Below are 14,434 nucleotides of genomic sequence, written 5' to 3'. Positions count from 1 at the left end.
TGTTCAGGGTGGCCAAAGCACACACTTGGTCTATCCTTTTCCTTTTTTCTCTTTCTTCCCAGGATCATCTCTAGCAACAGGTCACACATTGTCAAACTACCTCTCAGCAGGGTAAGTGACCGTTCTCCCTCTAAATCCTTTAAGTTTCTGGCGGGGGCAGGGAGGGACTCCAAACCAGCTAGCTGCATTGGTCATCAGCTTGCCTAGTGGGTTCTGTCCATCAACCATAGTCTTTGGACCTAAGCATGTTTTCCTTATACGGGGCTAGCACAAGTTCGAGTTGCTCCCTCTCCCCAACCCTTCCCTCCCTGATCTCCATTTCTGCTCTGTTTTCCTGACCCCACCCCACCCTGGGCAGCAGCTGAAGTTCATGCACACCTCACACCAGTTCCTCCTGCTGAGCAGCCCTCCTGCCAAGGAGGCTCGGTTCCGGACCGCCAAGAAGCTCTACGGCAGCACCTTTGCCTTCCAGTGAGAGGGGTGGAGATGGGGGATGGGGGAGGACAGCGGATAGCCTAGGGGACAGGGAGGACAGGTGCCCTTGAAGAATATGTGTTTGTATTACCTCTGTCAACCAATCGGCAAATATTTATTAGCTGTGATGGTGGTAAGTGCTCTAAAGGATAAAATTACATATGAGATGGTCTTTACTCTCAGACAACTTATGATGTAGTTGAGGAGAGATGACATTCACATTAAAAAGATGTGGTTGAAGGAAATGATTGGAAGGGACAAATTCAAAAACTATTTTGATGAAAAACCAGTAATCTATGCCTAATTGTTGGATGGGACAGAGAGGAAAAAAAGTTACTAAACGTAACTTGGAGCGGTGATACCATTTTCTTAAAGTAGAACATGAACACAGGACTGGAAGCCATAGTGGGATCAATAATAAGTTTGTGGAGTTTGAGGTGAATGTGTTGTATTTGAAATATCTAGGCAAGTGAAAATACTAAAACCTGCAGTTGAGGATTTAGGATGAGACTAGCCGAAGCACAGAAGAGAGGATAGGACTGGACATGGGGATGTGGGGGTTAACCACGTGTATCTTCCATGTGCGTGTCCATTGCTAGGTGTATCTCTGTCCATTTTCATGTGCTGTATAAGTAAGAGTGGGTAGGATGGCAGTCTTGAAAGCTGTGTCTGGGAACCTCACACTGTAAGGAGACACGTGTTGTACCCTACCTTACAGTGGGTCCCACATTGAGAACTGGCATTCGATCCTGCGCAACGGGCTGGTCAATGCATCCTACACCAAATTGCAGGTGAGGCTGTGCCCGTTTCCCCTTCCTCTCCACCCCCCTCCCTGCCCCCACTCAGTTTTGGGGGAAGGCTGCTCTAGAGTACTGTGTTCCTTTTGTGTCACCGTCCTCAAATCTAGCCTGCCTTGGGGGCTTCCCTAGAGAGGAAGCTGAAACTGTCTATAGCAGGAATGTGGCTGTTGTATATTTGACCAGACTGTTTTCTGGTGGTTTGGGGAATGGGAATGTAGCACTAGTCAGGAACATGGAATTGCTGATTGCACCTACTGGGCTGAATTGTTAACTGACTGAGTTTTCCAATTTAGATAGTTATTTATTCAGAGAGCTGACATTGGAGGCTATCAGGAGACTGATACTGCTTCTTTGCCTTGAGAGATTCCAGGGACTGCTTATTACCCCTCCTCCTGGCTACCTGTTCTGTAGTTCCTCTGTTTTTGAATCTGCGTATGTTCCAAGGCCTGGGGATAGGCTCTTGGATTCTGAGGGACTGACTCTATGGCTCTTCCACTCCCCACTCTCCAAGACATCGATACCTTGTATTTCATAGGCAAGGGGGTTAACCTGTGTCCACTTCTCAGCCAATCAGCTTTTCAAGAGTAGGTGCCCAGAGTATCTGAACGAGTGAGAAGGTAGACAGAGGGCAGGATAAGCCTTGTGGCTGTTTGATATATAGCCGTGGGACAGCCCAGGCTCATATTGCTCATCCTGGTGTTTCCCTGCAAGCTGCATGGAGCAGCCTATGGCAAAGGCATCTACCTGAGCCCCATCTCCAGTATTTCCTTTGGATACTCAGGTAAGAAATACTCTCTGGCCACTTTGACTTTATTTACGTTACTTCCATTTTGTGAACACATGATCTGTGTGCTGTTTCCTTCTTACCCATCTCATGGATATTTGGTTTATTCAGCGCTCTCCTCAGTCATGGATACATTGTCTATCTGTCTGTCTGTCTCTCTTATTAGAAATTTAGATTCGTTACAAGGTGAGGCCAGTTAGTTCCCTTTCTGTTAGGCAGTGCTCTTCTTCATGGGGATAGTTTTGTTCATTGTAGGGGCTTGGGCCTTGGAGTGGGTTTGAGAGTAACTGGGACATGAAATGAGGCTTTTTTGCAAACTACATTTTTTGGTATTGACGATAGCCTGTTCTAGATTGTGTGTGCGTGTGTGCACCCACGTTGCATGTGAATTTATGTTTATGTGAGTACACCTGAAGACTTGAGTTCCTTCCATTGACTTGTGTTTCTTGAAACGTTGTTCTTCCTGTCAATAATCCTTCTAAAATCCCTGATGATGCAGTGGTTAAGCGCTCAGCTGCTAACTGAAAGATAGCACCCACCAGCTGCTCTGTGGGGGAAAGATGTGGCAGTCTGCTTCCATAGTGATTTACAGCCTTGGAATCCCTATGGGGTAGTTCTACTCTGTCCTATGGGGTCACTACGAGTTGAAGTCGACCAGATGGCCTTGGGTGGGTTGTAATCACACATAGCATTTTATTTCAAAGGTAAGAAGTCAAGAAGGCCCACATTCTAATGGAGAAATGAGTTTAGCTTTGTCCAGCTCAGAAAAAGAATTTGACTTAGAGTTCTCCCATTATTCTAGGTTTATGTCTTAGTTCCTTCGTGGTCTGGTTTTGTTCTCTGTATAGTTTGCTTATAAGGGATAGCCACCATATGGTTTCATGTTCACCATATGAAGGGGAGGAGCCCTGGTCCCGCAGTGGTTAAGAGCTGTGGCACGCCACACTGCTAACCAGAAGGTCGGCAGTTCGAGTCTATCAGCCACTCCTTGGAAACCCTATGGAGCAGTTCTCCTCTGTCCTACAGGGTCATTATGAGTCGGAATCGACTCGATGGCAACAGGTTTGGGGTTTTTTTGTTTGTTTGTTTATATGAAGGGGACTCTGCTAGATTCTTCATAGACTGTTATTAAGCATTCTCTAGTAATTGTAACTGTTACAAGAAGACTTACAGAACTAGAAAGGTCTAACAACAGGATAATCCAGACAAAATAGAAAAAGATAATATAGATACGAATGAAAACAAATGAAATAAAAACAAGTACAATAGATAGATAGGATTAAAGAAGCCAAAAGATGGTTCTTTTAAAGAATTAACAAAACAGATAAACCCTGGTTAGATTGATAAGAAAAAATGTACAATTAAATAAAATCATGAGTGAGAAGGGGGATATAACTACAGATAGAGCAGAATTTAAAACTAATAAGTGAATTCTGTCAACTTTATGCCCATATTTGAAAACTTGGACAAAATGGAAAAATTCCTAGGAAAATGTAACTTAACAAAATGACGTCCAGAAGAACTAGAAACATGGATAGCCCTAAAACTGTAAACAAAATTGAAATAGTAGAAATAGTTTAAAAATTTCCCAAAAAAGAAAACACCAAATCCAGATAGTTTTACAAGTGAGTCATAAACCAAACTTTCAAGAAATAGGTTAGTCCAACCTTAATACAAAATCTTCCAAAAACAAAACAAAACAAACCCAGTGCCGTTGAGTGGATTCCGATTCATAGCGACCCTATAGGACAGAGTAGAACTGCCCCATAGAGTTTCCAAGGAGCGCCTGGTGGATTCGAACTGCCGACCCTTTGGTTAGCAGCCGTAGCACCTAACCATTACGCCACCAGGGTTTCCCAAAATCTCCCAGAGAACAGAAAAAAGAAGGTAAATTCAACTTCACTAAAATTAAAAACTCCTATTCATCAGACACCTTCAAGAAGGTGAAAAGACAAACCAGGAGAAGATACCTGCAACACGTGTAGCCACAAAAGATTATTTATGAGAATATATAAAGAATTCTTAAACATCATTGAGAGAGACAACCCAATAGAAAAGAGGCAAATGAAAGTACAAAAAGCTGCTCAACTGCTATTAGCCAGGGAAGTAAAATTGAGAGCAAAGTAAGTTACTGTTTAGATGGGTAAAAATTAAGAAATTTGACAATACCTCTGATTGTCCCAGATATTGTAGATCAGTGTATCTCTTTTATATATTGTTTATGGGGATATAAATTGTTACAACCACTTTGAAAAACAATTGGGCATTATAAAAGCTGAACATCCTTATCCCTGTGAAGCAGCGATTTCCTTCCTGCATGTGTGCACAGAAAGATGAGTACATGAATGTTCAAAGCAAAACCGTGACAACAAGCCTTGGAAACAGCCTAAATGCTCATAATCAGGAAAACGAGTAAATGAATTTTATATATCCTCACAATGGGTTATTATTCAGCAGTGAAAATGAATAAACATCAGCTGTATGCAGCAACATGGAGAAAATCTAAGTAATAATGTTGAAGGAAAAAGGCAAATCCCAGAAGTCTATCTCCTGTATTGTGCCTTTTTTTAATTGTTCAAAAGCAAACAAAATTAAACATATATGCATATACATACATGTGTATGTATGTAAGCATGGAGTCCCTGGGTAACATAAGGTTTAAGTGCTCAGCTGCTAACCAAAAGGTTGGTGGTTTGAGCCCGCGCAGAGGTGCCTCGGAAGAAAGGCTTGGCAATCTATTTCTGAAAGATCAAAAATTGAAAACCCTGTGGAACATAGTTCTACTCTGACACACGTGGTCGCCATGAGTTGGAATTGCCTCAACTGCCTCTGGTTATTATTCCTTTGCATTTTTCCCCCATATACATACACACCCATTAGGGGAGAAAAGCAAAGGAATGATAACCAAATTTTAGGATAGCGGTTGCCTCCCACATGGAGGCACAGGTAGTTGGGATAGAGTGGGAGCACATAGTTAGATGTAAGTTACTGGTAATGTTTTAGTTCTTAGGTTGGATCTATAGGTTATTTATTGTTCTATTAAATGTTAGTGTGTCATAAACCAAAGATTATGTTGAATCCACACAGGTTAAAAAAAAAACAACCAAAAACCCATTGCCACAGAGATTAAATACCCAAGAAATATTTACTGAATGAGTGAATGAATCTTCTGTGTTCCTGAGGTCCAAAGTAGGTTGACATGGGGGTAGTCTTTTTGGCTTCTTTGTCTAGGTTTCTCAGTTTCTGTCTTTGTCCCATCCTGAGTGTCACTCTGATTAAGGTCTTTTTTCTGAGTAGTGAAGATTCTCCTGGCTCTTGGTGCCCACAAGAGTCTTCCTGTTTATTTTCTCCCTGTTTTCCTCCCTCCCCCTCTCTCCTCTTCTACTCCTCTAACTAGCCTTTGTTCACAACTAAGTGCCGGAATACCTTTGGTCTTGAGATGGAGCCTGGAATCTCCATTGACTTGTCTTTCTTCATCACTTCACTGGTTACATAAAAACATCATATGACACTGCCCTTTCTCTTCTCCCAAAGGGCTGTTGATGCTGGATAGAAAATACCATAGATTTTACTATTGGAGTTAGAGATCATCTAGTCCAATCCCTTATTACTTTATAGATGAAAAAGCTGGTACACAGAAATATCAAATGACTTGCTTGGGGTCACACAGCTATGAGTAGCAGAGCTAGGCCTGGAATTCAGGTCTTCTAACTTTAGGCCAGCGTTATCACTGTATTGTACTGGCAGGGTAGGCTTTGCTTCAGTGTCTGTGTTTCTGAGGGCCCATAGATAAATCAGAGTCTCTGTAATAGTGCGTGTGAGTGTGTGCAAATATCTAATTGCAGTCCTTCTGGCATTTAGCCAGCTCTGTCTTCTTGCATGTTTCCTTCCACCCCATTCTCAAATTTTCTGTTCTTTCTTCCTCAGAGTACCCACCCTAGTGGCATTGGGTACCCTCTCGGGATGGGGTGTGAATAGAGAACATTCATTTGACCAGGGGAGTCTCCAATGACTTAAATATAGTGTGCAGGTTAAAATGAGAGGAAGTGAGAAAGGAGATGGTAAACTCTCTCCATTACTTTCTTAACCTTGTTTAGGTACTTCTGATAAGTACATGCATTCTCTGGGCTTAAAGCATCCAGGGATCATTCTAGTCACTGTATTCTCAGGGTCTGGTATCAAGAAACTGGCTGAAGATCACTGGGTCAGTGTAGACAGGGCAGTGTGCAACAGGATAGGCATGGAACAAGATATGAATTATATCCTAAGGGCCGTCTCTAAGACCAGCCATAGAAATCAGGTTCTTCTTTCTTATCCTTCTGTCTGCTTCCTCTGGGATGGAGCTCGAATAGGAACCTTGTCACTGAGATATCCAAGCTGAGAAGGTCATGAAATTTGGATGCAGAAGTGAACATAGTTAAGATGAATGGAGAGATGGAAGCAGGGGTGGTGTGTGTTTTTCCTGTAGGAGGAAGAACTTGGCAATTCAAGCCTTAAGGCTGTTATTGCTCTGAGGTTTGTTCAGGCCATGAATCTGTCAAGAGACTTCAGAGTGAGTGCAGGAGGAATTGACCATCTGAACAGGGGAGAATGTTAGTCCAAGGATTTCCACCTCCTCTCCTACGCAATGGCTGTGACTGAACCAGGAGCTGAAGCAGAGTGGAGTTAGCAGTAATAGAAAGTTTGGGATGGAGTCATGAGATAGAGACTCTGCTTATTGCTGTTTCTGGCCTGTAATGATAGCATCATTTCCATCCTTTTGTGACAAGGCTCACCTGTGATAAAGCTGAGTACATAGTCTAAAGTCCTGTCCCCAGGCCAAAAAGAGTTGAGAGTAGGGCTACACAAGCACTATTTTATATCTAAATCAGAAAAATCCAGGCTGAGACTACATTGTTACAAGCAGAACCATTCAGTGGGGGTAAGGGTGGTGGAGGGTTTATGGATTTAGATAGGGCAGAAACTGCAGAAAATTGACACCTCTTCACTAGTCAGGGAAGACTTCCTGAAGTAGGTGCCATTTAAGGTAATTGCCATTCTGATTACCTATAGGAAAGTATTCATCACGTCACTTGTGTGCTTTTTCCCCTATCTCTTGAATGACACTGGTCAGTTTTTTACATAACATTGACACTAGAGCAGATCTGACTTACTCTGTTTGCCTTCTTCTCCCTCATTTCTAGTAGCTCTGTGTCAGACGGAAACCCTGGTGGCATAGTGGTTAAGTGCAGTGGCTGCTGACCAGAAGGTCAGCAGTTCAAATCTATCAGGCGCTCCTTGGAAACTCTGTGGGGCAGTTCTGCCTTGTCCTGTAGGGCCGCTATGAGTTGGAATTGACTTGATGGCAGTGGGTCTGTGTTAGATACCCAGGTGTTGATGTCACTTTCTCCTGGGTCCCTCATGTCATGTGGTAACTCTCGTGTCTTAGAACCATGAGTTTTTCTCTGGTCCTTTCAGGATAAACTCCAGTTACCTTAACATGGCCTACAAGGCCTGCTTCATCTGATCCTAGCTCGCCTTTTCCAAGTCACCTCTCACTGCTCCTCTGTCATTAACTCTCCTCCATGCAGACTAAGGCACTATGCTTTATCTTTTATCTAGCCTTCTATGTCCTGTACCTCTGCCCAGAATACTTCTTCATTTAACTAACTCTTCCTAATCATGTAGTTCTCAGTCTAACTGTCGTTTCCACAAAGAAACCTTCTCCAAACCTCTAGGCTAGTCTAGTTCCCCTCTTCTGGCTCACACAGTGCTCTGTATACTTCTCATCACAGCTCTTAAGCAAACTGCCACATCTTTCCCCCGTGGAGCAGCTGGTGGATTTGAACCACTGACCTTTTGATTAGCAGCCAAGCACTTAACCACTGTGCCACCAGGGCTCCTTGCCCCTTAACATACTGTATTGTAATTACATGTTCCTTGCATGTAATTTTTGCCAGACTAAATTCTGTGAGGGCAAATGTCTTGTTTTAGTCCCCACTGTTTGGACAAGTGCCTAGCTGAGTGCCAGGCACATAGCGGTGACTTGAGTTAATATTTGATGAAGGAATGGGTGAGTGAACTGGGCTTGTTGTTCTGTGACAGGAATGGGAAAAGGACAGCACAGGATGCCCTCCAAGGATGAGCTGGTCCAGAGATACAACAGGATGAATACCATCCCCCAGGTATTATTAGTTGGCCGTGCTCTAGTGAGGCAAAACCCGTCTTCTGGGGCTAGTTTAGGCTACGGAGATGGGTGGGGAAGCAATGAGGGGCAGGCAGGTGGTTTGAAGATCATTTGATGGGATCAGTTATGTGCTAAGATGAACACAGTTCATTGCTGTAACAATCTACCTGGCTCTGCTGCCCTTCGTTTCCTCTTCCAGACCCGATCCATTCAGTCGAGGTTCCTGCAGAGTCGGAATCTAAACTGTATAGCACTTTGTGAAGGTAGGTAGCTCACCAGGTCCTGTTTTTCTGGGTCCCCAGCCTTCGCTTCTGATGCTCAGCCAAGGGTGAGGAGGGGTCTGTTGAAGCATCATGTCTTCCTTCTCCTAATGAGACTCTGTGACTTAAGCATTATATCTATGGCTTCTGGCCCCTTTCTTTCCAGTGATTACATCTAAGGACCTCCAGAAGCATGGGAACATCTGGGTCTGCCCTGTGTCCGACCATGTCTGCACACGGTTCTTCTTTGTGTGAGTCTGGGAGGGTACCCTGGGATTGCTGGAGGCCTGAGGGTGGCAGTATGATGGTGTGTGACTACTGGAACAGTCTTTTTCCATTATCTCAGATTTATCCCTGGCTCCCTGAGTGGGGCTGGCACTGAGACTTTCCCTTTGGAGGATGGGGGTGGGTATAGATTGGGGTCTGTTTAGAGTGCCTTCAATCCCAAAGAGCTGCAGAATAGCTTTGACTTCTGGGCTGGAAGGGGCACACCTCCAAATACAGTTGTACTGGTTCCCATTGTTCTGGTACTGCTGTCCCTCTTACACTCACACTTGCCCTGTCCTTGGCAGATATGAAGATGGTCAGGTGGGCGATGCCAACATTAATACTCAGGACCCCAAGATACAGAAGGAAATCATGCGTGTGATCGGAACTCAGGTTTACACAAACTGAGGGGGCCCCAGCCCTCATGCCACCCTGTTGTCCCCTGGATCCATCTGCCCTTTTGGAAGGGCTCAAGATGAGGCTGCCTTGAGGAATTGAGAGGCCATTACTAAGAGGCAGGAAAAGGATAGAAGAGGCGACCTCATTGTAGAGATTGACCCAGGAACTGCTCTGTATTTGGATGGCCCGGACTGACCCCCAAGCCCTGATTTTCCCAGTTGACTTCATCCTGTTTGTAAATAAAACAATAAAATGGAAGGTGCTGTGGACTGGATATGATCACTGTGGTCTGACTGGCCTTGGCCCAGCACCTACAAGAACCCCCTGGGTGGGGCTGGGGAGAGTGATATCCTGAGGCTTGGGACTAGTTATGTTGGATGATGTCAAATCTGACTCCATCTAGTGTAGTGTACTACAAGTCTGTCAGCATTTTTATCAATGAATTAGATTAAAAAGGGAAATTGATACAAATTAAACAAACTGAGAAGGATATGGAATACCACTGATGACTCTTTGTCAAGATTTAAAAGGGCCGTTGAGGCCAGAGCAGCTCAGATTTTCTTCCTTGTGGCCTCCACTTTCTGCACAAAACCTGCCCAGTCACCCTTGCTGTGTATCTATCTCACAGTCTGGGCCCTGCTCTCCTCCCAGCTACACCTTTGGAATAAGGGAAGGAGTAGGGAGCTGGTACCTGTTGTTAGCTTGGTCTCTAACCTGAGACCAATAAAGAAGCCCTAAAGGAATGGAGCCTCCATAGTAAAACAAAACACAGTAAAACAAAGCCCCTGTCCTGCTGGTTAGAGGTGAGAGACAGTGCTGTATCTAGGAGACCTAATCGTGTCACTGAGTTCCATCCTCTACCTGTTGAAATGCCCACTGCCAGCCTTTTGCTGGCCTTTCAGGCTGTGTTCCATGCACCCAAAACCTCAAGTTAGTTCTAAGCATAGCTGAGACAGGATGGACATTTCTACATATTTTATGAACTAGTAATGAAGAATATAAGTAATATAATACAAAAGGCATTAAGCACATCCTGGCTTTTCAAGTAGGATTTTTATTCTGTAGCATTTGATTTACAAAGTCTGCCCTAGACTACCTACCGTCTCTCATTCCCCTCACCCCAATTTGGAGACACTTTCTCTGCTTGGTTACCTGACCCTGTTTCCTAGCTCCTCACCTGCCTTAACATGGAAGTACCATTTCAAGACCCATCACCCTAGGATCTGCTCCTTAAACTTCTTTACAGCTTTCTTGATAAAGGACGAGCATATGCCAACTCTCCGAGTCTCCTAGGGCTCTGCTTCCCCTGTTCTAGTTTCAGTTGTTGTTGTTAGGTGCTGTCGAGTCGTTTCCAGCTCATAGTGGCCCTATGTACAACAGAACGAAACACTGCCCGGTCCTGTGCCATCGTCACAGTTGTCGTTATCCTTGAGCCCATTGTTGTAGCCACTGTGTCAATCTTGTTGAGGGTCTTCCTCTTTTTCACTGACCCTGTACTTTACCAAGCATGACGTCCTTCTCCAGGGACTGATCCCTCTGGGCTAACATGCCCAAAGTATGTGAGACAAAGTCTTGCCAACCTTGCTTCTAAGGAGCATTCTGGCTGTACTTCTGGTTTCAGATCCAGGAGAAATACCTCTTCACTATGTAAGTGACCTCGTAAGTAAGCCCACCCTTACTAAAACTCCTGCCTCCTGACCCTTGCTGCCGTCTGAATAGTATTAGAAATGGCTAACATTTTTGAGTCTTACTAGGTTATCCCAAGTATTTTAAGAATTAGCTAACATTTTGGAGGGTTTACTCTGTGCCCAGCATTAGGTGTAAGCTCTTTCCATGCATTGACTTATAATCCACACAGCAAGCCTGTGAGATAGGTACTATTATTTTCATTTTGCAGGTGAGAAAACAGGCACAGAGGATAGTTTGCTCCCATCCTGCAGTTAGTGAGTGACCGGCAGACTTGACTCCAGAACCTCTGTTCTGGTTCTGTGCTGTATAGCCTTTCAAACCTTTGAAGTATTTTTCATTTCATCCTGATGACAAAACTGGAAGATCAGCTTTCTTCAGAGATCTTAAAAAATGTGTGTAAGGTCTCACAGCTGGTTAGTGGCAGTGCTGGACTTTAACCACATCTGTCCAGTTCTAGAACCTGAACTCTTAATCACTCTTTTCCTTCCCTAGAGGTTCTCAAACTCGGCTCCCACTGGTGTTCGAGCAGTGGAACCCAGGTGCTTGGCTACTAAAATGGTATAACAACACTGTTGTTCAGTTTTCAGAATTGTTAATAGATTTTTCTCATTGTAAGCATTTCTTTTAATTTTCTTTATCCATGGCATCTGATTTAGCAAGTACTAGTGAATGGTAGAAGGGAAGGAATGATCAAATACTGTATATTACCAGAAAAACCCAAATAGCTGAGCTAGCCTCATGGGTCTTTTTTTTTTTTTTTTTTAAATAGTGTGTACATAATGTCATTTTTATGCCAATAAAATTGTGTGATAAAATTAAATACACCATTTCATAGTGTTCCACAGAAAAGCAGGACTTTTTGGATCTGAGAGGTTTAGAAGCCACAGATAATATATGTTAAATTCAAAACATATATGATGTAAAACAAATCTAATTAAAAACCCAGAGCATTCCTATAAGAGGGGAAGGAAGCATGGAGGATGGGCCCTGAGTCTCTGGAGAGAATTCTTTCAAAGCCTGGGTTGGGGTTTGAGGGAAGGTTGTCTCTCCCCCCACCACGGGCCTGGCTACCTTGGAGGGAGGGAGTGGGGGCCTGTGAAAGCCAGGTCTGAGCAGGGGTTCATCCTTCATAGAGGCCAGGGCTATTTGAAATAACTGCAGACCGAGGTTGACAGTGACCTCCCAGCTGTACCTTTCACATACTGCATTTAGACCTGCACGTGCTTAGTTAGGGTTCAGATCAGGAAAAGAATTATTTTCCTCAATTAGCTCCAGATGGAGAGTAGATGGCTGTGATTTCTGGACTGAGAATGCAAAAACTGGAGTGGAACCTTCCCCTTCCCTCCTCTCCTGGTGATTTTCCATCCAGGCAGGGTGCGGTCATGACTCAGTTTGTGATGAGGATGTAGCCATCCATTGAGGAGGAGCCTGCTGGATTCTGCCTTTCATTCTGACTGATGGGGAGGGGAGAGAAGAGTCTGGTGCTGAGTCATCATCACTGGTTGGTTACTCACCAGCTTCTCACAGGATGGATTCTGAAATGAAGGGTTTTGGTGTCTCAGTTTCTGGGGTCAATTTGGAGGTGGTGGGAAAGAAGCTTCATGGATCAGACAATCCCCTCTAGAGCCCCCTTTCCCCAGGAGGGATGGGGATAAAGTAGGTTCCAGTTCCAGTTATTTGAAGGGGCATCTGCACCTTTAAAGCCCACGACTTTCCACAAAATACCTCAGAACCCCTCTGCAGTGGGGCCAGAGATGGGACCCTTTAAGTTCAAGCATTATCTGCAAACATTATTTTACCTGGGAGAGAGACCAACGTCTCCTTAGACCTAGCTGTCCATCTTAGGAGAAGCGGGTCACATTAGCTGGCAGTCAGTGACACAGAAGGTGGAGACTGAAAGTATGGTGCCAAGTAAAAGGCAGATTTTGATTGAACTACATCAGGAGGAGTTCCTGGAGATAGTGACACCTGCTCCATTGTTCACTGATACCTTTCTTGGTCTTTCAAATCTTGATTGAGGCTCCATCTCACCCCCAAGCCCATGCCCCATGTGTTAGGATCCTCCCAGTCTGCACCCTGTCCTTGGGGTAGAAAGTGCCAAAGTGTACCCAGGCAGATTACTTTTTTTCTTAAATAATATTGTTTTGGGGGAAGGTTTACACAGCAGTTTAGGTTCGTATTCAACAATTTCAACAAATTGTTCAGTGACATTGCTTACATTCTTCACAGTACGTGAACATTGTCATTATTTCCGTTCTAGTCTGTTTCCATTAATGTCGTTTCCCTGCCCCCTTACATTGTCATCTTTGTTTTAAAGTAATTGTTGACCGTTTGGTCTCATATAGGTAATTTTTTTAAAGGAGCACGGTACGTATAGGTGACATTATTTTGTGAGCCAATCTGTTATTTAGCTACAAGGTGACCTTGCGTTACTTTCAGTTCAAGGTTTGAGGGGCATCTCAGGGCAATAGTCTTCAGGCAGATGACTTTTTAGGGATAGGGTCTGATCAGAGTTCCATATAAATTTCAGGGAGCCTGTGCTCGACGGCAGTGGGTTTTGGGATAGTGGGTGCTCTGACTACACTTGTAGGGGAAAAAAAAAAAAGAGAGAGAGAGAGCACAGGGCATCCAAGGGAGTAGCTTGGTGAATAGGATTTGACCACCCTAAAGCGGCTTTGGTCCAGTGAGCCCAGGCAGTTCTGGGCTGGAGAAAGATTGCTGGGGGTCACACCAGTTGACACCTTGGAAGCAAGGTGACACCTTGGCTGAGGCAGTACTTCAGTTAGAATGAGGGAGGACTCCTCAAGGTTGCTCCTCTCTGGCTTTTAAATGCTGATGCGGCATTTCCTCAGGAGCCTGGGGAAACCCAGATACACAGTTACATTCAGAAAACATTCAGTATTTGTTTGCTGTTTCTTACACCTAGAGTGGCCTTCCCAAATCCATCTCGAAGTATCTTAAGCAGCCTTCCATGCCTCAGTGCTCAGATATCCTATCAGGAAGCCTTTCCTATCCCACACAGACAAACTGTTCTCTATCTGTAACTGCAAAAGGCCAACTTTATCTTCCAGGATTGGTCTGGGTAAACTTCAGAATTAAGATTTTGTACAACTACAGTGGAGTCCTGGTGGCATAGTGGTTAAGAGCTCGGCTGCTAACCAAAGGGTCAGCAGTTTGAATCCACCAGACGCGCCTTGGAAACCCTGTGGGGCAGTTCTACTCTGTCCTATAGGGTCCCTATGAGTCAGAGTGACTCCATGGCAATGTTTTTTTTTTTTTTTTTAAAGAGATCTTGAGAGTCCGAAGTAAGGCACAAAATAAAGACACAAGTCTGTCTGGCCATGGTCTGGCTCTAGAAAGGGTAGATATGATCCAGGCTGAAAAGCATTTATGTTTTAAACCTGACATTCAGGACTTGTAGGCTGCCCTGGAATTCTGTATTGGCCTGAGAGATAACAGTGCTGCTTCAGGCAGGGAACAAGAGGTCATGTAATTGATGGGAAAGCCTGTAATCTCACAGTCTTTACCAGAGCCAGAGCTTGTCTTTGGGCTTCAGGATTGGGTCACAGTATCATTTGCTGACTCTTGCACCCCC

General features: G+C 44.3%; 1 protein-coding gene across 14 annotated transcripts in view; it reads left to right on the top strand.

The window, feature by feature from the left end:
* PARP6 (poly(ADP-ribose) polymerase family member 6) overlaps nt 1-11,584 on the top strand; it is a 30,303-nt gene extending 18,719 nt beyond the window's left edge. For 5 of the 14 annotated variants that reach the window (XM_049905380.1, XM_049905377.1, XM_049905376.1 and 2 more), the window contains 8 exons: nt 63-111; nt 359-471; nt 1,193-1,265; nt 1,986-2,055; nt 8,143-8,222; nt 8,424-8,487; nt 8,651-8,735; nt 9,057-11,581. In XM_049905380.1, the coding sequence (XP_049761337.1) occupies nt 63-111; nt 359-471; nt 1,193-1,265; nt 1,986-2,055; nt 8,143-8,222; nt 8,424-8,487; nt 8,651-8,735; nt 9,057-9,159 (637 nt within the window). In that variant the 3' untranslated portion in view covers nt 9,160-11,581. Of the gene's footprint in view, nt 1-62; nt 112-358; nt 472-1,192; nt 1,266-1,985; nt 2,056-8,142; nt 8,223-8,423; nt 8,492-8,650; nt 8,736-9,056 lie in introns of those variants that run through there. The other 9 variants (XM_049905389.1, XM_049905390.1, XM_049905383.1 and 6 more) reach the window with 7 other exon arrangements.
* The last annotated feature ends 2,850 nt before the right edge of the window (nt 11,585-14,434 follow it).

Source organism: Elephas maximus, chromosome 13 (genome assembly GCF_024166365.1).
Source record: "Elephas maximus indicus isolate mEleMax1 chromosome 13, mEleMax1 primary haplotype, whole genome shotgun sequence".
Classification (NCBI taxonomy): domain Eukaryota; kingdom Metazoa; phylum Chordata; class Mammalia; order Proboscidea; family Elephantidae; genus Elephas; species Elephas maximus.
This window is presented reverse-complemented; position numbering and strand designations above follow the sequence as displayed.